Source organism: Argopecten irradians, chromosome 10 (assembly GCF_041381155.1).
Source record: "Argopecten irradians isolate NY chromosome 10, Ai_NY, whole genome shotgun sequence".
Classification (NCBI taxonomy): domain Eukaryota; kingdom Metazoa; phylum Mollusca; class Bivalvia; order Pectinida; family Pectinidae; genus Argopecten; species Argopecten irradians.
The window spans coordinates 23,272,996-23,296,933 of NC_091143.1; the positions used below are offsets into that span (position 1 = coordinate 23,272,996).

General features: G+C 34.9%; 1 protein-coding gene across 1 annotated transcript; it reads left to right on the forward strand.

Moving 5' to 3' along the window:
* Nucleotides 1-3,301: 3,301 nt before the first annotated feature.
* LOC138332609 (collagen alpha-1(XVII) chain-like) lies at nucleotides 3,302-11,006 on the forward strand. Its single transcript, XM_069280608.1, has 3 exons — nucleotides 3,302-4,115; nucleotides 9,655-9,726; nucleotides 10,177-11,006. The coding sequence occupies exons 1-3, from the start codon at nucleotides 3,302-3,304 to the stop codon at nucleotides 11,004-11,006; spliced, it is 1,716 nt and encodes a 571-aa protein (XP_069136709.1).
* The last annotated feature ends 12,932 nt before the right edge of the window (nucleotides 11,007-23,938 follow it).

The window sequence follows — 23,938 nt, forward strand, 5'->3', positions numbered from 1 at the left end:
TGAACATGCAAATGATGTAACAAATGGATTAAAAAGTGTATTGGATTAACGGTGTTACACATATAATGCGATATATGTTCTACATGTACTACTAACGCACAACATTCGATATATAGAGGTTACACAACGAGTGGTTGTTAAATATGGAATTTATTCCATACTAGTGAGTTATTTTTTAAAAGTTACAAAAGACACGAGCTGTGGCGAGTGTCTTTTGTAACATTTAAAAGAAAACTTACGAGTGTGGAATAAATGCCATATCGAATAACCACTCGTTGTCGTGTGACCTGTTTCTACCACAATTATATCCGTTTTTAGCCGATATAAATACGACGATGTGTTTGCCAATATATGCAAATAATTATAATAAGATGCAGAGATATTTTCATAAGCAAAAAAGTTCTAATTTATATTCAAAAAATCATATTTTGATAAAGAATCAATTCATATAAAAGTCTTCGAATTAGAAACTTTATGATGAAAAAATTCTCATTTAACGCATTATTAAAGTTATTTGTTTCAATGTTACTTAAAATATAACACTCTTTGTCGAACTATAAAAAACAGGCGCATAGCCGTGCCGTTTACTTCCCACCAAATAATCATCAAGCTATTGCAAACAAGTTCAAGTCCGTTTCAGACTAATTTACTCTACCAAACTCACCAGTATTAAGATAGTTTTCCGTCAAAACGAGTTACACATATATTTATACTTCACATAAAAACGTCACGTTTTTGGCACATGCAATGACCTCGACGCATACTGTACGCTTTCCAACAGTAGTTTTGACGTCCGGCGGCGATCACGACATATATTGTTGCGTGACGTCACTCGATTACGGAAGACGTTGACAAATGAAATCGTTGCTTTGAGAAATAAATAGTACGTTCAAAGTTCACCCTGTCAGCCAATCAGAATGCGTTTAGAGTTTATACCACGTGTGTGTTAATCAACAGCTGCATCGTTTATCTGAGTCCCCGAGAGTTTAATAATACCGACTATTGTGGTTGAAATCTGTATCCATCAGTTTGAGACACACGTACCTGAATTTATAGGTTTGATGATTTTGAAATGATCTTGATGCGTGAACCATGCCACCTATTTTCTTTCGATAATGGTAAAAATAATTTCTCACCTAATTATATTGTCTCGAGATAAAATATTGCCCGAGACAAAATTGATGGTCAGGACCCCTGCTTTATCTGGAGGGCTGGGACCCCTGTTTTATCTGGAGACAGTACTAATGAGCGGAAGCGTCCACTTCATCTGTCCATAACAATTATTGCCAGTAAGAAAACAACTATTTGTTAATATGAATTCTGTTAACTAAGACAAGTCAAATAGTTCAAATGTCTATCCCGGTCAGTTTTGTCCTTGTTTTTTAAGATTTGGTTATCGCAAATGCCAAGAAGGAACCATGTCAAAATGTCAGTAGAAACCCGGCGTTTTTCACATTGGCTTGTGTATGTTGTCATTAAAACGTTCTGTCATTTATTTCTTTTTGCTAATTTCTGACCCATTGAGATGTGCTGATTTGTATTCATCGCGATGAAAGAGACATTACTGATATATCTTGAAATGACTATTAATTTGCTGATATACGCAATGTGAAAGGATACCATTACATATAAAAAAGAAGGTTGTACTATTTTATTCAAGGATATCCTTTGATTTATATTGATTAATACCATTTTTTAAGGAGGTTTCTGACAAATTCATTATGTTTAAATGCATTTCATTTGGCTTTTATTAACAAACTAAATCAACAAATGTACCACTTTATGTGCCCATATGGTGTTGGTACCATTTGCCAAAAGGAATCATACGGAGCAAGGGAAAGCAAAGCAAAGAAAAAATGGCTCTGACGTCATCAAGTCCTTAGAAGAGTATTATTTAACAAGACGTAACATTGATAGATAATGTTAGGGTATACAGAGCTGGACCACTACGTTATGTCCTCCTCTCCAAGATCACTGGCTTATGGCTCCACAAGATATTGAAAGGCGTCAAATCTTACGCTTTATATCTAGGTCATACGTCATAATTTTATTTAAATAAATGAACAAACAAAAAATCAATTATTATTTTTTTCTTGTATAGTTTAGTATTGCAAACGTTATTACTTGTCAAAATCGGGACATAATCGGGACATGTTTTTGGGACAATCTGTACATACATCATTATGTCGTAATATGTGGAAGGTCCATTCATTCACGGTACGAACGTCAAGGTGTACCTTTTGGTCCGTATTAGTTTAATACTATATCACGATTTCTAACCAAACACGAGTCCGTAATTTGTTCTAGTTTTAATATTATTTTCGGTTGCGACCTTCACCAATACTTTCATATTAACAAGTGTCAAACAGTTCAAATACTATATATCACATGCAATCTAATTAAAATCTATATATTCATTTAGGTGTGTGTATATACAAATATGTAGTGTGTGTACATTGGTTGTAAATTATGGTAATGATATGACGACAGACGTTGGTGTTAGAAGTCCTGACAAGCTTAACAATTCCATCAGTAAATATTCAGTCGCATATATACATTTCATTACAACGACAACCCTTCGACCAGTACTTGTATAAATGTATTACCATATTTTATAATTAGCTCAACTCCGTGACGTCATACGATAGCGAGGAGTTACATATCACGACGTAAGAACCTACTCATTTCCTTGCATGTTGATGAAAACGCAGTTTGTCGTGTAAATCTATAGTTAGTCATGTTTGTACTTCCTGATATGGAACTGTATATAAAGTCGAGGGTTCTGACATGGTCATCACATTCTTACAGCAGCAGTTACCACAGCAACCAACAGCTAGTAATCAAGGTATGTACATTGTGTTATGTAACATTACCGTATTCTTACCGTTGTTAAGGCTAACAAACTTTGGCCAATGTCATCACTTGTCTCAAGATAAGCAATAACATAGGCAAAGCATGAAGTAAATTGTTTTCGATGAAAAAGTGATTCAATCATCCTTTTAAGAAAATTGTTTTCCTTTTAAACCTAGGTATATGAAGATTCTAAACGAACAATTTTAAGCAACTTTGATGAAATGTGTTAATACATTGTAGAATGCTGCTGTACGTTCATATTCTTTTTACTTATTTCGATTACTGTTTCTCGTCTTTCTTTACTCTAATTCTAGTGTGAATCGCTTGATTTGCTCTATTTATCCCCGTATATTTGATACATGAAGGTGATATCTATTACATTTAACTGATGTTAATATTGCTGCTATATAAATACATTTGCATTTGTTTTTGTTTTGTTTTAGCAAAAATGGATGGACTAAACCTGGCAATTATTGTCTCAGTGTGTGTTGGTGCAACTATCGCCTCAATTCTACCTCCCAACTACCCTCCTCCAGGCGACGATGGGGACATGTACCCTATGGGGCCAGGAGGTCCAGGGGTTATGGTACCTTTGGGACCGGAAGGGGGAATGTACCAAATGGGATCAGGAGGCGAAGGAGGTATGCTTCCCATTGGACTAGGAGGCCAAGGGGCTTTGTTACCTTTGGGACCTGGAAGCGAAGGAGCTATGCTTCCCATGGGACCAGGAGGTCAAGGGGCTATGGTACAAATGGGCCCAGGAGAAGACGGAGGTATGATCCCCATGGGACCTGGACCGATTGCGCCAGGATACCCAGGTTCTGTGGATGATGACCAGATGCCAATAATGAATGGTCCTATAGGAGCAGGACGTTCAACACCAGTAATGAATGGACCAGTAGTAGGTCACCCAGGAATGTTAATCAACGGTCAGGTTTCTGTGAGTTACCCTGGACTGGTCAGGACAAATCATGTCGGCATCAAATACCCTGGACACACCAGAAACGGCTTCATGGCAACTGTTGTATCTTCCAAAAATGGCCAGCTCACAGTTCAGCCAGCCGTGAATACCTTTGCTAGACCAGGACAAAAAGGGACCACTATCGTTAGACCAGGACAGTTGGGAGCCACCTTGGTCAGGCAAGGACAGCCAAGAACCACCCTTTTCAGGACAGGATTACCAAGGATGGTGGGGCATCAGAGTCCCGTACTGCACCCCGCACTCCGACGAAAAGTTGTCTACCCAGTTATACCAAGACGTGGTAAGCTTTAAATGATTACATATGAACAAATGATAATCTCTACACATATTGGGTAACTATCGCTTGATAGGGAGTACTCTTCATGTCAGAGACAAAAAGATAAGTACAAGTGAATTATGTTGGCATTGATTTTTATTCGAACAAAAGTTTATTTAAGAAAATTACCTTCGCCCGAATATTTCCTCGTTTCTTCATATTAGATTATGTAAATTGAAGATACAACAAAGATAAAACCTAACTCAATTATATACAAATATTTCTTCCAGTAATGTACCGTTATTTAGAGTTTTCATTATTTACAAACACCTTTTCGTTATCTAATTAATATAATAAAATATAATCAAGATTGGAAAAATTGGATTAAGCTTGAACATCAGGTATATCATTGAACACATAATAGTGAATGAAATTGAGGATTTATTGATTATACAGAATCATGATCATCAATCATGGAAACTTATCGAAATTTATTTTTCCACAGGTTATTGAATCTCGTGATAGAGCCCACTGTATCATACGACATTGGAATTTACTGGCGTAATTCATTTCCATGGTAACCTAAAGCATAAAGAACTTTACATTACGTCTGACATATACAATGCATGATCATACATGATCATCATTACAACGAAAAAACACCATCCGGATGAGGCGAGAATGGGAAGGGCAAACAAATATGCAATTCAATGCAGCACAGTTTTCATCGTCATCCATGAACAAATCCTCAATATACCTCACATATTTGTATCTGTGTCATGAACTTTTGTGGTTTCTGTGTTTTGTAAACTTTATCGTTTGTTTTATTTAAATGTTTAGATTTGATATAATTAAATATATTTTTCTACAAAGTGTATGCTTGGCTTGTGTTGTTTTAAATTATCATTTTGATAACAAATACTATCATTAACCCAAAATAAATTGGACGAAAGCGACAATGCCCAAAAATAACAAGGATTACCCAACGTCTTCAAAGTGAGATTATTGTGGCGAAGAAAACGTAATGTTTACCTTGGTTCTAGCACAATGAATCAGGTTGCACTGCAGTCCTCAAATCTCGCTCAAATAAAACATCATGATTTTGCTGGTTAATAATCAACGCAGAAGATTTGTGTTGTTTTGCCAATTCTTCCGATACGTCGGAATTGATATTGCCAGTGCAATGTGGCGATAAAAAGGAAACTACACAAAATCATAAAGAAAAAAAAGAAGATTAATAACTTAATGTATTCAGTGAAAAACACACGTCAAAATTTATTTATAAACTTGAAAGGAAGAATCGTAGTTAAGTGATATGAAATAATCTTTTGTCGCATCACGTATATTAAAAAAAAATAGGAAGATGTTATTCCATTGTAAAGAATGTCGTGAAAAAGGTAACGGATAGTTTTGATTCATTGATGGAGAATGCAAAGCTCAATCTTTCCAGATTACATATTGCTTTGGTATGAGCCACTCAAAATGTACAAAAAGTAGAAACAGGAACAAAACGTCACTGAAGCCTGTGTCTTTTGTACTTCTAAAAAGTAGCTTTACGAGTGTGAAACAAAAGTTGTGTGACCTGTTTCTACTACAATGAAATCATCTACAAGAAGGCCAAAATAAGATGAATTCATTTTCCGACATATGCAAAAAAGGGTATAATAATGTCATCATAAGCAAATATTAAAAAAATCTTAGTTGCTTAAAGAATGTATTAGTAACAAATCATTTTGATTATGTTCAACACTTCTCTTCCATGCATTCATACTCACTGAACGTTTTTTTGAATCGAGATTTCTATAGGTACGTGTACTTGAACAATCAACCACAAAGTGATTGTTGTCGAACTGCATTCGATAATGTCTGCGGCAAAGTGACATCTACATCCCACCAAATAATTATCAAACCATTGTAATAAATAAAATCCATACCTCACCTAGTCTGTGGCATTTAACTTGAAGAAATATAAATTATTATTTCTAATAATTACATAAACAACTGGCAACTTGTTTGCCTTCTGTTTGCTGCTCATGTCCTATTTTACCATAACAAATGATATTTTGAAAATGGAACTTGTCCAGATTTACCCTAGATACATATCGCTGATATTTCAATATAAAATAAAACCCAAACTTTTTATTACAAAATCTGTTTTCGTGCAAGTATCAACAGCTTTGAGACATCTTGGATAACCAAATCCGTTTCTGTTATCGCCATGAGTATACAACAAATAAGATATGATCATTTCACGAAAATTATACACGGTGATGCAACAGCAATAATTATATTAACATATGTAAAAAGGTAAGAGTAAACGCAATGATGTATAATATTTTTTCTTTGTTTCATACTAAAACCGGCTTTCTGATTGGCAAATTCGTTTTTTGCATACTACTGTGAAAAAAAAAATAGGAATATTCCGAGAATGGTGCCAAATCCAGACGTTATCGTGACGCTACTATAGAGACATTGACGTTGCGTATTGATTCGGAAAAAAGAATCTATTGGAAAATCAATTGAATCATACGAGTAAATGTATTTCATTTTAACAAGTAGTCTAGAAAATTAATGAGAAGCATTGATGTATATATAAATTTTTTAAATTTCATGTGTTATAATAGAAATTTTGTTTGCAAATGTTTTGCAGAATCCACTACGTGGATTCACACAGTTTGCAACCAAAATTTCTTTCATACTCCGATGAAATAAAAAAAAAAAAAGTGACATCAATGCTTGAATAAAAAGCAAGTGTCATACCTGAACTACTTCTAGTTCAACCCCGTTTTAGATTCAACGGCGAACATGCAAATAATGTAACAAATGGATTAAAAAGTGTATTGAATTAACGGTGTTACACATATAATGCGATATATGTTCTACATGTACTACTAACGCACAACATTCGATATATAGAGGTTACACAACGAGTGGTTGTTAAATATGGAATTTATTCCATACTAGTGAGTTATTTTTTAAAAGTTACAAAAGACACGAGCTGTGGCGAGTGTCTTTTGTAACTTTTAAAAGAAAACTTACGAGTGTGGAATAAACGCCATATCCAGTAACCACTCGTTGTCGTGTGACCTGTTTCTACCACAATTATATCCGTTTTTAGCCGATAGAAATACGACGATGTGTTTGCCAACATATGCAAATAATTATATAAGATGCAGTGATATTTTCATAAGCAAAAAAGTCCCAATTTATATTCAAAAATTATATTTTGATAAAGAATCAATTCATATAAAAGTCTTCGAATTAGAAATTTTATGATGAAATATTTCTCATCATTTAACGTATTATTAAAGTTATTTTTTCAATGTTACTTAAAATATAACACTCTTTGTCGGACTATAAAAAACAGGCGCATGACAGAGCCGTGCCGTTTACTTCCCGCCAAATAATCATCAAGCTATTGCAAACAAGTTCAAGTCCGTTTCAGACTAATTTACTCTACCAAACTCACCAGTATTAAGATGCTTTTCCGTCAAAACGAGTTACACATATATTTATACTTCACATAAAAACGTCACGTTTTTGGCACATGCAATGACCTCGACGCATACTGTACGCTTTCCAACAGTAGTATTGACGTCCGGCAGTGATCACAACATATATTGTTGCGTCACGTCACTCGATTATGGATGACGTTGACAAATGAAATCGTTGCACTGAGAAATAAGTAGTACGGTCAAAGTTCACCCTGTCAGCCAATCAGAATACGTAGAGAGTTTATACCACGTGTGTGTTAATCAACATCTGCATCGTTTATCTGAGTCCCTGTGAGTTTAATAATACCGACTATTGTGGTTGAAATCTGTATCCATCAGTTTGAGAAAATACAGTACCTGGATTCATAGGTTTGATGATTTTGAAATGATTTTGATGCGTGAACCATGCCACCTATTTTCTTTCTATAATGGAAAAATTAATTTCTCACCTAATTATATTGTCTCGAGATAAAATATTGCCCGAGACAAAATTGATGGTCAGGACCCCTGTTTTATCTGGAGGGCTAGGACCTCTGTTTTATCTGGAGACAGTACTAATGAGCGGAAGCGTCCACTTCATCTGTCCATAACAATTATTGCACAGTAAGGGAACAACTATTTGTTAATATGAATTCGGTTAACTAAGGCAAGTCAAATAGTTCAAATGTCTATCCCGGTCAGTTTTGTCCTTGTTTTTTTTTAAGATTTGGTTATCGTAAATGCCAAGAAGAAACCATGTCAAAATGTCAGTAGAAACCCGGCGTTTTTCCCATTGGCTTGTGTATGTTGTCATTAAAACGTTCTGCCATTTATTTCGTTTTGCTAATTTCTGATCCATTTTATTCATCGCGGTGAAAGAGACATTACTGATATATCTTGAAATGACTGTTAATTTGCTGATAGACGCAATGTGAACCATTACATATAAGAAGAAGGTTGTACTATTTTATTCAAGGATATCCTTTGATTTATTATTGATTAATACCATTTTATAAGGAGGTTTCAGACAAATTCATTATGTTTAAATGCATTTCATTTGGCTTTTATTAACAAACTAAATCAACAAATGTACCACTTTATGTGCCCATATGGTGTTGGTACCATTTGCCAAAAGGAATCATACGGGGCAAGGCAAAGCAAAGCAAATTAAAAATGGCTCTGACGTCATCAAGTCATTAGAAGAGTATTATTTAACAAGACGTAACATTGATGGATAATGTTAGGGTATACAGAGCTGGACCACTACGTTATGTCATCCTTTCCAAGATCACTGGCTTATGGCTCAACGAGATATTGAAAGGCGTCAAATCTAAACTAGGTCAAACGTCATAATTATATTTAAAAAAATGAACAAAAAATTCAATTATTATTTTTTTCTTGTATAGTTTAGTATTGCAAAAGTTATTACTTGTCAAAATCGGGACATAATCGGGACATGTTTTTGGGACAATCTGTACATACATCATATGAAATAATTGTGTCGTAATATGTGGAAGGTTCATTCATTCACGGTGCGAACGTCAATGTGTACCTTTTAGTCCGTATTACACTGTAGTTTAATACTATATCACGATTTTTAACCAAACACGAGTCATTTGTTCTAATTTAAATATTATTTTCGGCTGCAACCTTCATCATTACTTTCCTATTAACAAGTGTCAAACAGTACAAACACTGTATATCACATGCAATCTAATTAAAATCTATATATTCATTTAGGTGTGCGTGTATACAAATATGTAGTGTGTGTACATTGGTTGTAAATTATGGTAATGGTATGACGACAGGCGTTGGTGTTAGAAGTCCTGACAAGCGTAACAATTCCATCAGTAATATTTAGTCGCATATGTACATTTCATTACAACGACAACCCTTCGACCAGTACTTGTATAAATGTATTACCATATTTTATAATTAGCTCAACTCCGTGACGTCATACGATAGCGAGGAGTTACATATCACGACGTAAGAACCTACTCATTTCCTTGCATGTTGATGAAAACGCAGTTTGTCGTGTAGATCTATAGTTAGTCATGTTTGTACTTCCTGATATGGAACTCTATATAAAGTCGAGGGTTCTGACTTGGTCATCACATTCTTACAGCAGCAGTTACCACAGCAACCAACAGCTAGTAAACAAGGTATGTACATTGTGTTATGTAACATTACCGTATTCTTACCGTTGTTAAGGCTAACAAACTTTGGCCAATGTCATCACTTGTCTCAAGATAAGCAATAACATAAGCAAAGCATGAAGTAAATTGTTTTCAATAAAAAAGTGATTCAATCATCTTTTCAAGAAAATTGTTTTCCTTTTAATCCTAGGTATATAAAGATTATAAACGAACAATTTAAGCAACTTTGATGAAATGTGTTGATACATTGTAGAATGCTGCTGTACGTTCATATTCTTTTTACTTATTTCGATTACTGTTTCTCGTCTTTCCTTACTCTAATTCTAGTGTGAATCGCTTGATTTGCTCTATTTATCCCCGTATATTTGATACATGAAGGTGATATCTATTACATTTAACTGATGTTACCATTGCTGCTATATAAATACATTTGCATTTGTTTTTGTTTTGTTTTAGCAAAAATGGGTGGACTAAACCTGGCAATTATTGTCTCAGTGTGTTTTGGTGCAACTATCGCCTCAATTCTACCTCCCAACTATCCTCCTCCAGGCGACGATGGGGACATGTACCCTATGGGGCCAGGAGGTCCAGGGGTTATGGTACCTATGGGGCCGGAAGGGGGAATGTACCAAATGGGATCAGAAGGCGAAGGAGGTATGCTTCCCATTGGACTAGGAGGCCAAGGGGCTTTGTCACCTTTCGGACCTGGAAGCGAAGGAGCTATGCTTCCTATGGGACCAGGAGGTCAAGGGGCTATGGTACAAATGGGCCCAGCAGAAGACGGAGGTATGATCGCCATGGGACCTGGACCGATTGCGCCAGGATACCCAGGTTCTGTGGATGATGACCAGATGTCAATTATGAATGGTCCTATAGGAACAGGACGTTCAACACCAGAAATGAAAGGACCAGTAGTAGGTCACTCAGGAATGTTAATCAACGGTCAGGTTTCTGTGAGTTACCCTGGACTAGTCAGGACAAATCATGTCGGCATCAAATACCCTGGACACACCAGAAACGGCTTCATGGCAACTGTTGTATCTTCCAAAAATGGCCAGCTCACAGTTCAGCCAGCCGTGAATACCTTTGCTAGACCAGGACAATCAGGGACCACTATCGTTAGACCAGGACAGTTGGGAGCCACCTTGGTCAGACAAGGACAGCCAAGAACCACCCTTTTCAGGACAGGATTACCAAGGATGGTGGGGCATCAGGGTCCCGTACTGCACCCCGCACTCCGACGAAAAGTTGTCTACCCAGTTATACCAAGACGTGGTAAGCTTTAAATGATTACATATGAACAAATGATAATCTCTACACATATTGGGTAACTATCGCTTGATAGGGAGTACTCTTCATGTCAGAGACAACAAGATAAGTACAAGTGAATTATGTTGGCATTGATTTTGATTCGAACAAAAGTTTATTTAAGAAAATTACCTTCGCCCGAATATTTCCTCGTTTCTCCATATATCAGATTATGTAAATTGAAGATACAACAAAGATAAAACCTAACTCAATTATATACAAATAGTTCTTCCAATAATGTACCGTTATTTAGAGTTTTCATTATTTACAAACACCTTTCCGTTATCTAATTGACATAATAAAATAGTCTAAGAATGTGGAATAATGAACGTCAGGTATATTATTGAACACATAATAGTGAATGAAATTGAGGATTTATTGATTATACCGAATCATGATCATCAATCATGGAAACTTATCGAAATTTATTTTTCCACAGGTTATTGAATCTCGTGATAGAGCCCACTGTATCATACGACATTGGAATTTACTGGCGTAATTCATATCCATGGTAATCTAAAGCATAAAGAACTTTACATTACGTCTGACATATACAATGCATGATCATACAAGTGAACGTCATTAGAACGAAAAACACCATCCGGATGAGGCGAGAATGGGGAGGGCAAACAAATATGCGATTCAATGCAGCACAGCTTTCATCGTCATCCATGAACGAATCCGTAATTTACCTCACATATATGTATCTGTGTCATGAACTTTTGTGGTTTCTGTGTTTTGTAAACTTTATCGTTTGTTTTATTTAAATGTTTAAATTTTATATAATAAAATATATTTTTCTACAAAGTGTATGCTTGACTTGTATTGTTTTAAATTATCATTTTGATAACAAAAACTATCATTAACCCAAAATAAATTGGACGAAAGCGACAATCACCATAAATAACACGGATTATCCAACGTCTCCAAAGTGAGATTATTGTGGCGAAGAAAACGTAATGTTTACCTTGGTTCTAGCACAATGATTAAGGTTGCACTGCAGTCCTCAAATCTTCTGGATTACTGATTGGTTTGATGTGATCTACTCAAACAGAATGTATCATATATATGATAGAACCACATAAGTAGATTATTACAACTTATCGCGTAAATAAAACATCATGATCTTGTCGGTTAGTAATCCATGCAGAAGATTTGTGTTGTTTTGCTGATTCTTCCGAGACGTCGGAATTGATATTGCCAGTGCAATGTGGCGATAAAAAGGAAACTACACAAGATCATAAAGAAAAAAAAAAAAGATTAATAACTTAATGTATTCAGTGAAAAACACACGTCAAAATGTATTTATAAACGTGAAAGGAAGAATCGTAGTTAAGTGATATGAAATAATCTTTTATCGAATCCCGTATATTAAAATAAAATTTAGGAAGATGTTATTCATTCCATTGTAAAGAATGTCGTGAAAAAGGTAACGGATAGTTTTGATTCATTGATGGAGGCTGCAAAGCTCAATCTTTCCAGATTACATATTGCTTTGGTATGAGCCACTTAAAATGTACAGAAAGTAGAAACAGGAACAAAACGTCACTGAAGCTTGTGTCTTTTGTATCTTCTAACAATAGCTTTACGAGTGTGAAACAAAATTCCATATCCAAAAACTCCGGGTTGTGTGACCTGTTTCTACTACAATGAAATCATCTACAAGAAGGCCAAAATAAGATGAATTTATTTTCCGACATATACAAAAAAGAAGTAATAATGTCATCATAAGCAAATATTCAAAACTCTTAGTTGCTTAAAGAATGTATTAATAACAAATAATTTTTATTTTGTTCAACACTTCACTTCCATGCATTCATACTCACTGAACGTCGTTTTGAATCGAGATTTCTATAGGTACGTGTACTTTAACAATAAACCACAAAGTGATTGTTGTCGATCTACATTCGGAAATGTCTACGGCAAAGTGACATATACTTCCCGCCAAATAATTATCAAACCATTGTTATAAATAAAATCCATACCTCACCTAGTCTGTGGCATTTAACTTGAAGAAATTTAAATTATTTTTTTCTAATAATTACATAAACGACTGGCAACTTGTTTGCCTTCTGTTTGCTGCTCATATACTATTTTACCATAACACTTTGAAAATGTAACTTGTCCAGATTTACCCAAGATACATATAACCGATATTTCAATATAAAATTAGACCCAAACTTTTTATTACAAAATCTGTTTTCGTTCAAGTATCAAGAGCTTTGAGACATCTTGGATAACCAAATCCGTTTCTGTTATCGTCATGAGTATACAACAAATAAGATATAATCATTTCATGAAAATTATACACGGTGATGCAACAGCAATAATTATATTAACATATGTAAAAAGGTAAGAGTAAACGCAATGATGTATAATATTTTTCTTTGTTTCATACTTAAACCGGCTTTCTGATTGGCAAATTCGTTTTTTGCATACTACTGTGAAAAAAATAAATAACAAGGACATAGTCATTCAGATCCCCCGCCAATGGAGATATCAAAGCTGAAGTAAGTTTGATTGTGGAGACTTATGTGTATGGAAAAAAATCAGGAAAAAGTGCAAAAAATGAAAACCTAAAAATAGCAAAAGGTACTACTAGACAAAATTAATGTGTCTATGAAGTGGAAATATCTCTGCTGGTTTTAGAGTTATGCTCCGGAAATGAACCTGCTACAAAAATATGATAATTTCAGCAATGTTTCTATGGTTACAGAAAAAAGCACAAAAAGCGAAAACCTAAAAATAGCAAAAGGCACTACTAGACCATAAGAACAATGTGGCTATGAAGTTTTATGGAAATATCTCTGCTGGTTTTAGAGTTGTGCTCCGGAAACGATTCTTATACAAAAATCTGCCATTTTCAGCAATGTTTCCATGGTTACGGAAAAAATGCAAAAAATGAAAACCTAAAAATAGCAAAAGGCACTACTAGACCATAAGACCAATGTGTGTGTGAAGTTTCGTGGAAATATCTCTACTGGTTTTACAGTTATGCTCCGGAAACCATTCGTACGGACGGACGGACGGACGGACGGACGGACGGAACCCATTTGTATATCCCCCGCCAACGTCGTTGGGCGGGGGATAAAAATAATCCGAGAATGGTGCCAAATCCCGACATTATCGTGACGTTACAATAGAGACATTGACGTTGCGTATTGATTCGGAAAAAAAGAGTCTATTGGAAAATCATTTGAATAATACGAGTAAATATATTTCATTTTAACAAGTAGTCTAGAAAATTAATGAGAAGCATTGATGTCAATATATATATTTTTTAATTTCATAGGGTTATAATAGAAATTTGGTTTGCAAATCTTTTATGCAGAATCCGCTACGCGGATTCGAACAGTTTGCAACCAAAATTTCTTTCATGCCCCGATGAAATAAAAAAATAGTGACATCAGTGCTTGAATACAAAGCAAGTGTCATACCTTAACTAGTTCAATCCTGTTTTAGATTCAACGTGTGAACATGCAAATGATGTAACAAATGGATTAAAAAGTGTATTGGATTAACGGTGTTACACATATAATGCGATATATGTTCTACATGTACTACTAACGCACAACATTCGATATATAGAGGTTACACAACGAGTGGTTGTTAAATATGGAATTTATTCCATACTAGTGAGTTATTTTTTAAAAGTTACAAAAGACACGAGCTGTGGCGAGTGTCTTTTGTAACATTTAAAAGAAAACTTACGAGTGTGGAATAAATGCCATATCGAATAACCACTCGTTGTCGTGTGACCTGTTTCTACCACAATTATATCCGTTTTTAGCCGATATAAATACGACGATGTGTTTGCCAATATATGCAAATAATTATAATAAGATGCAGAGATATTTTCATAAAAACTTCTAATTTATATTCAAAAAATCATATTTTGTTAAAGAATCAATTCATATAAAAGTCTTCGAATTAGAAACTTTATGATGAAAAAATTCTCATTTAACGCATTATTAAAGTTATTTGTTTCAATGTTACTTAAAATATAACACTCTTTGTCGAACTATAAAAAACAGGCGCATAGCCGTGCCGTTTACTTCCCACCAAATAATCATCAAGCTATTGCAAACAAGTTCAAGTCCGTTTCAGACTAATTTACTCTACCAAACTCACCAGTATTAAGATAGTTTTCCGTCAAAACGAATTACACATATATTTATACTTCACATAAAAACGTCACGTTTTTGGCACATGCAATGACCTCGACGCATACTGTACGCTTTCCAACAGTAGTTTTGACGTCCGGCGGCGATCACGACATATATTGTTGCGTGACGTCACTCGATTACGGAAGACGTTGACAAATGAAATCGTTGCTTTGAGAAATAAATAGTACGTTCAAAGTTCACCCTGTCAGCCAATCAGAATGCGTATAGAGTTTATACCACGTGTGTGTTAATCAACAGCTGCATCGTTTATCTGAGTCCCCGAGAGTTTAATAATACCGACTATTGTGGTTGAAATCTGTATCCATCAGTTTGAGACACACGTACCTGAATTTATAGGTTTGATGATTTTGAAATGATCTTGATGCGTGAACCATGCCACCTATTTTCTTTCGATAATGGTAAAAATAATTTCTCACCTAATTATATTGTCTCGAGATAAAATATTGCCCGAGACAAAATTGATGGTCAGGACCCCTGCTTTATCTGGAGGGCTGGGACCCCTGTTTTATCTGGAGACAGTACTAATGAGCGGAAGCGTCCACTTCATCTGTCCATAACAATTATTGCACAGTAAGAAAACAACTATTTGTTAATATGAATTCTGTTAACTAAGACAAGTCAAATAGTTCAAATGTCTATCCCGGTCAGTTTTGTCCTTGTTTTTTAAGATTTGGTTATCGCAAATGCCAAGAAGGAACCATGTCAAAATGTCAGTAGAAACCCGGCGTTTTTCACATTGGCTTGTGTATGTTGTCATTAAAACGTTCTGTCATTTATTTCTTTTTGCTAATTTCTGACCCATTGAGATGTGCTGATTTGTATTCATCGCGATGAAAGAGACATTACTGATATATCTTGAAATGACTATTAATTTGCTGATATACGCAATGTGAAAGGATACCATTACATATAAAAAAGAAGGTTGTACTATTTTATTCAAGGATATCCTTTGATTTATATTGATTAATACCATTTTTTAAGGAGGTTTCTGACAAATTCATTATGTTTAAATGCATTTCATTTGGCTTTTATTAACAAACTAAATCAACAAATGTACCACTTTTTGTGCCCATATGGTGTTGGTACCATTTGCCAAAAGGAATCATACGGAGCAAGGGAAAGCAAAAGCAAAGAAAAAATCGCTCTGACGTCATCAAGTCCTTAGAAGAGTATTATTTAACAAGACGTAACATTGATAGATAATGTTAGGGTATACAGAGCTGGACCACTACGTTATGTCCTCCTCTCCAAGATCACTGGCTTATGGCTCCACAAGATATTGAAAGGCGTCAAATCTTACGCTTTATATATAGGTCATACGTCATAATTTTATTTAAATAAATGAACAAACAAAAAATCAATTATTATTTTTTTCTTGTATAGTTTAGTATTGCAAACGTTATTACTTGTCAAAATCGGGACATAATCGGGACATGTTTTTGGGACAATCTGTACATACATCATTATGTCGTAATATGTGGAAGGTCCATTCATTCACGGTACGAACGTCAAGGTGTACCTTTTGGTCCGTATTAGTTTAATACTATATCACGATTTCTAACCAAACACGAGTCCGTAATTTGTTCTAGTTTTAATATTATTTTCGGTTGCGACCTTCACCAATACTTTCATATTAACAAGTGTCAAACAGTTCAAATACTATATATCACATGCAATCTAATTAAAATCTATATATTCATTTAGGTGTGTGTATATACAAATATGTAGTGTGTGTACATTGGTTGTAAATTATGGTAATGATATGACGACAGACGTTGGTGTTAGAAGTCCTGACAAGCTTAACAATTCCATCAGTAATATTCAGTCGCATATATACATTTCATTACAACGACAACCCTTCGACCAGTACTTGTATAAATGTATTACCATATTTTATAATTAGCTCAACTCCGTGACGTCATACGATAGCGAGGAGTTACATATCACGACGTAAGAACCTACTCATTTCCTTGCATGTTGATGAAAACGCAGTTTGTCGTGTAAATCTATAGTTAGTCATGTTTGTACTTCCTGATATGGAACTGTATATAAAGTCGAGGGTTCTGACATGGTCATCACATTCTTACAGCAGCAGTTACCACAGCAACCAACAGCTAGTAATCAAGGTATGTACATTGTGTTATGTAACATTACCGTATTCTTACCGTTGTTAAGGCTAACAAACTTTGGCCAATGTCATCACTTGTCTCAAGATAAGCAATAACATAAGCAAAGTACGAAGTAAATTGTTTTCAATAAAAAGTGATTCAATCATCTTTTTAAGAAAAATTGTTTTCTTTTTAGTCCTAGGTATATGGAGATTATAAACGAACAATTTAAGCAAGTTTGATGGAATGTGTTGATACATTGTAGAATACTGCTGAACGTTCATATTCTTTTCATTTATTTCGATTACGGTTTCTCGTCTTTCCTTACTCTAATTCTAGTGTGATTCGTTTGATTTGCTCTATTCATCCCCGTATATTTGAAACATGAACTGATATCTATCACACTTAACTGATGTAATATCTTTGCATTTTGATATATTTGCATTTGTTCTTGTTTTGTTTTAGCAAAAATGGGTGGACTAAACCTGGCAATTATTGTCTCAGTGTGTGTTGGTGCAACTATCGCCTCAATTCTACCTCCCAACTACCCTCCTCCAGGCGACGATGGGGACATGTACCCTATGGGGCCAGGAGGTCCAGGGGTTATGGTACCTATGGGGCCGGAAGGGGGAATGTACCTTTGGGACCAGGGAAGCGAACGAGCTATGCTTTCCATGAGACCAGGAGGTCAAGGGGCTATGGTACAAATGGGCCCGGGAGAAGACGGAGGTATGATCGCCATGGGACCTGGACCGATCGCGCTAGGATACCCAGGTTCTGTGGATGATGACCAGATGTCAATAATGAATGGTCCTATAGGAGCAGGACGTTCAACACCAGTAATGAATGGACCAGTAGTAGGTCACCCAGGAATGTTAATCAACGGTCAGGTTTCTGTGAGTTACCCTGGACTAGTCAGGACAAATCATGTCGGCATCGAATATCCTGGACACACCAGAAACGGCTTCATGGCAACTGTTGTATCTTCCAAAAATGGCCAGCTCACAGTTCAGCCAGCCGTGAATACCTTTGATAGACCAGGACAAAAAGGGACAACTATCGTTAGACCAGGACAGTTGGGAGCCACCTTGGTCAGACAAGGACAGCCAAAAACCACCCTTTTCAGGACAGGATTACCGAGGATGTTGGGGCATCAGAGTCCCGTACTGCACCCCGCACTCCGACGAAAAGATGTCTACCCAGTTATACCAAGACATGGTAAGTCTTTAATGATTACATATGAACAAATGATAATCTCTACACATATTGGGTAACTATCGCTTGATACGGAGTACTCTTCATGTCGTTAAGTTTGAGAGACAACAAGATAAGTACAAGTGAATTATGTTGGCATTGATTTTGATTTGAATAAAAGTTTATTTAAGAAAATTACCTTCGCCCGAATATTTCCTCGTTTCTCCATATATCAAATTATGTAAATTGAAGATACAAAAAAGATAAAACCTAACTCAATTATAAACAAATTGTTCTTCCAATAATGTACCGTTATTTAGAGTTTTCATTATTTACAAACACCTTTTCGTTATCTTATTAATATAATAAAATAGTTTAAGAAAGTGGAATAATGAACGTCAGGTAAATTATCGAACACATAATAGTGAATGAAATTGAGAATTTATTGATTATACCGAATTATGATCATCAATCATGGAAACTTATCGAAATGTATTTTTCCACAGGTTATTGAATCCCGTGAAAGAGCCCAGTGTATCATACGACATTGGAATTTACTGGCGTAATTCATATCCATGGTAATCTAAAGCATAAAGAACTTTACATTACGTCTGACATATACAATGCATGATCATACAAGTGAACGTCATAAGAACGAAAAACACCATCCGGATGAGGCGAGAATGGGAAGGGCAAACAAATATGCAATTCAATGCATCACAGCTTTCATCGTCATCCATGAACAAATCCGTAATATACCTCACATATTTGTATCTGTGTCATGAACTTTTGTGGTTTCTGTGTTTTGTAAACTTTATCGTTTGTTTTATTTAAATGTTTAGATTTGATATAATAAAATATATTTTTCTACAAAGTGTATGCTTGGCTTGTATTGTTTTAAATTATCATTTTGATAACAAAAACTATCATTAACCCAAAATAAATTGGACGAAAGCGACAATGCCCAAAAATAACAAGGATCACCCAACGTCTCCAAAGTGAGATTATTGTGGCGAAGAAAACGTAATGTTTACCTTGGTTCTAGCACAATGATTAAGGTTGCACTGCAGTCCTCAAATCTTCTGGATTACTGATTGGTTTGATGTGATCTACTCAAACAGAATGTATCATATATATGATAGAACCACATTAGTAGATTATTACAACTTATCGCGTAAATAAAACATCATGATCTTGTCGGTTAGTAATTCATGCAGAAGATTTGTGTTGTTTTGCTGATTCTTCCGAGACGTCGGAATTGATATTGCCAGTGCAAAAAAGGAAATTACACAAGGTCATAAAGAAAAAACAAGATTAATAACTTTAATCTATTCAGTGAAAAACACACGTCAAAATGTATTTATAACCGTGAAAGGAAGAATCGTAGTTAAGTGATGTGCAATATTCTTTTATCGAATCCCGTATTATAAAATAAAATTTGGGAAGATGTTATTCATTCCATTGTAAAGAATGTCGTGAAAAAGGTAACGGATAGTTTTGATTCATTGATGGAGGCTGCAAAGCTCAATCTTTCCAGATTACATATTGCTTTGGTATGAGCCACTTAAAATGTACGAAAAGTAGAAACAGGAACAAAACGTCACTGAAGCTTGTGTCTTTTGTATCTTCTAAAAAATAGCTTTACGAGTGTGAAACAATATTCCATATCCAACAACTCCGAGTTGTGTGACCTGTTTCTACTACAATGAAATCATCTACAAGAAGGCCAAAATAAGATGAATTTATTTTCCGACATATGCAAAAAGGGTGTAATAATGTCATCATAAGCAAACATTCAAAACTCTTAGTTGCTTAAAGAATGTATTAATAACAAATAATTTTTATTTTGTTCAACACTTCACTTCCATGCATTCATACTCACTGAACATCGTTTTGAATCGAGATTTCTATAGGCACGTGTACTTGAACAATTAACCGCTAAGTGATTGTTGTCGAACTGTATTCGGACATGTCTACGGCAAAGTGACATCTACATCCCGCCAAATAATTATCGAACCATTGTAATAAATAAAATCCATACCTCACCTAGTCTGTGGCATTTAACTTGAAGAAATATAAATTATTATTTCTAATAATTACATAAACAACTGGCAACTTGTTTGCCTTCTGTTTGCTGCTCATGTACTATTTTACCATAACAAATGATATTTTGAAAATGGAACTTGTCCAGATTTACCCTAGATTCATATAACTGATATTTCAATATAAAATAAGACCCAAACTTTTTTTTATAAAATCTGTTTTCGTGCAAGTATCAACAGCTTTGAGACATCTTGGATAACCAAATCCGTTTCTGTTATCTCCATGAGTATACAACAAATAAGACATAATCATTTCATGAAAATTATACACGGTGATGCAACAGCAATAATTATATTAACATATGTAAAAAGGTAAGAGTAAACGCAATGATGTATAATATTTTTTCTTTGTTTCATACTAAAACCGGCTTTCTGATTGGCAAATTCGTTTTTTGCATACTACTGTGAAAAAAAAATAAATAGGAATATTCCGAGAATGGTGCCAAATCCAGACGTTATCGTGACGCTACTATAGAGACATTGACGTTGCGTATTGATTCGGAAAAAAGAATCTATTGGAAAATCAATTGAATCATACGAGTAACTGTATTTCATTTTAACAAGTAGTCTAGAAAATTAATGAGAAGCGTTTAATGTCAATATATATATATATTTTTTTTTTATAGGGATATAATAGAAATTTTGTTTGCAAATGTTTTGCAGAAACCGCTACGCGGATTCACACAGTTTGCAACCAAAATTTCTTTCATACTCCGATGAAATAAAAATATAGTGACATCAATGCTTGAATAGAAAGCAAGTGTCATACCTGAACTACTTCTAGTTCAACGCCGTTCTAGATTCAACGACGAACATGCAAATAATGTAACAAATGGATTAAAAAGTTTATTGGATTAACGGTGTTACACATATAATGCGATATATGTTCTACATGTACTACTAACGCACAACATTCGATATATAGAGGTTACACAACGAATGGTTGTTGAATATGGAATTTATTCCATACTAGTGAGTTAGGTTTTAAAAGTTACAAAAGACACGAGCTTTGGCGAGCTTTAAAAGATAACTTACGAGTGTGGAATAAATGCCATATCCAAAAACCACTCGTTGTTGTGTGACCTGTTTCTACCACAATTATATCCGTTTTTAGCCGATAGAAATACGACGATGTGTTTGCCAACATATGCAAATAATTATATAAGATGCAGTGATATTTTCATAAGCAAAAAAGTCCCAATTTATATTCAAAAATCATATTTTGATAAAGAATCAATTCATATAAAAGTCTTCGAATTGGAAACTTTATGATGAAATATTTTCTCATTTAACGTATTATTAAAGTTATTTTTTCAATGTTACTTAAAATATAACACTCTTTGTCGGACTATAAAAAACAGGCGCATGACAGAGCCGTGCCGTTTACTTCCCGCCAAATAATCATCAAGCTATTGCAAACAAGTTCAAGTCCGTTTCAGACTAATTTACTCTACCAAACTCACCAGTATTAAGATGCTTTTCCGTCAAAACGAGTTACACATATATTTATACTTCACATAAAAACGTCACGTTTTTGGCACATGCAATGACCTCGACGCATACTGTACGCTTTCCAACAGTAGTTTTGACGTCCGGCGGCGATCACGACATATATTGTTGCGTGACGTCACTCGATTATGGATGACGTTGACAAATGAAATCGTTGCTTTGAGAAATAAGTAGTACGGTCAAAGTTCACCCTGTCAGCCAATTAGAATGCGTAGAGAGTTTATACCACGTGTGTGTTAATCAACATCTGCATCGTTTATCTGAGTCCCTGTGAGTTTAATAATACCGACTATTGTGGTTGAAATCTGTATCCATCAGTTTGAGAAAATACAGTACCTGGATTCATAGGTTTGATGATTTTGAAATGATTTTGATGCGTGAACCATGCCATCATTTTCTTTCTTTAATGGAAAAATTAATTTCTCACCTAATTATATTGTCTCGAGATAAAATATTGCCAGAGACAAAAATTGATGGTCAGGACCCCTGTTTTATCTTGAGGGCTAGGACCTCTGTTTTATCTGGAGACAGTACTAATGAGCGGAAGCGTCCACTTCATCTGTCCATAACAATTATTGCACAGTAAGGGATCAACTATTTGTTAATATGAATTCGGTTAACTAAGGCAAGTCAAATAGTTCAAATGTCTATCTCGGTCAGTTTTGTCCTTGTTTTTTTTTAAGATTTGGTTATCGCAAATGCCAAGAAGTAACCATGTCAAAATGTCAGTAGAAACCCGGCGGTTTTCCCAATCTTAAAATGACTATTAATTTGCTGATAGACGCGATGTGAAAAGATACCATTACATATAAAAAGAAGGTTGTACTATTGATTTCAAGGATATCCTTTGATTTAATATTGATTAATACCATTTTATAAGGAGGTTTCAGACAAATTCATTATGTTTAAATGCATTTCATTTGGCTTTTATTAACAAACTAAATCAACAAATGTACCACTTTATGTGCCCATATGGTGTTGGTACCATTTGCCAAAAGGAATCATACGGAGCAAGGCAAATTAAAAATGGCTCTGACGTCATCAAGTCATTAGAAGAGTATTATTTAACAAGACGTAACATTGATGGATAATGTTAGGGTATACAGAGCTGGACCACTACGTTATGTCATCCTTTCCAAGATCACTGGCTTATGGCTCAACGAGATATTGAAAGGCGTCAAATCTAAACTAGGTCAAACGTCATAATTATATTTAAAAAAATGAACAAAAAATTCAATTATTTTTTTTCTTGTATAGTTTAGTATTGCAAAAGTTATTACTTGTCAAAATCGGGACACAATCAGGACATGTTTTTGGGACAATCTGTACATACATCATATAAAATAATTGTGTCGTAATATGTGGAAGGTTCATTCATTCACGGTACGAACGTCAAGGTGTACCTTTTGGTCCGTATTAGTTTAATACTATATCACGATTTCTAACCAAACACGAGTCTGCCATTTGTTCTAATTTTAACATTATTTTCGGCTGCAACCTTCACCAATACTCTCATATTAACAAGTGTCAAACAGTACAAACACTGTATATCACACGCAATCTAATTAAAATCTATATATTCATTTAGGTGTGCGTATATACAAATATGTAGTGTGTGTACATTGGTTGTAAATTATGGTAATGATATGACGACAGGCGTTGGTGTTAGAAGTCCTGACAAGCGTAACAATTCCATCAGTAATATTCGGTCACATATATACATTTCATTACAAAGATAACCCTTCGACCAGTACTTGTATAAATTTATTACCATATTTTATAATTAGCTCAACTCCGTGACGTCATACGA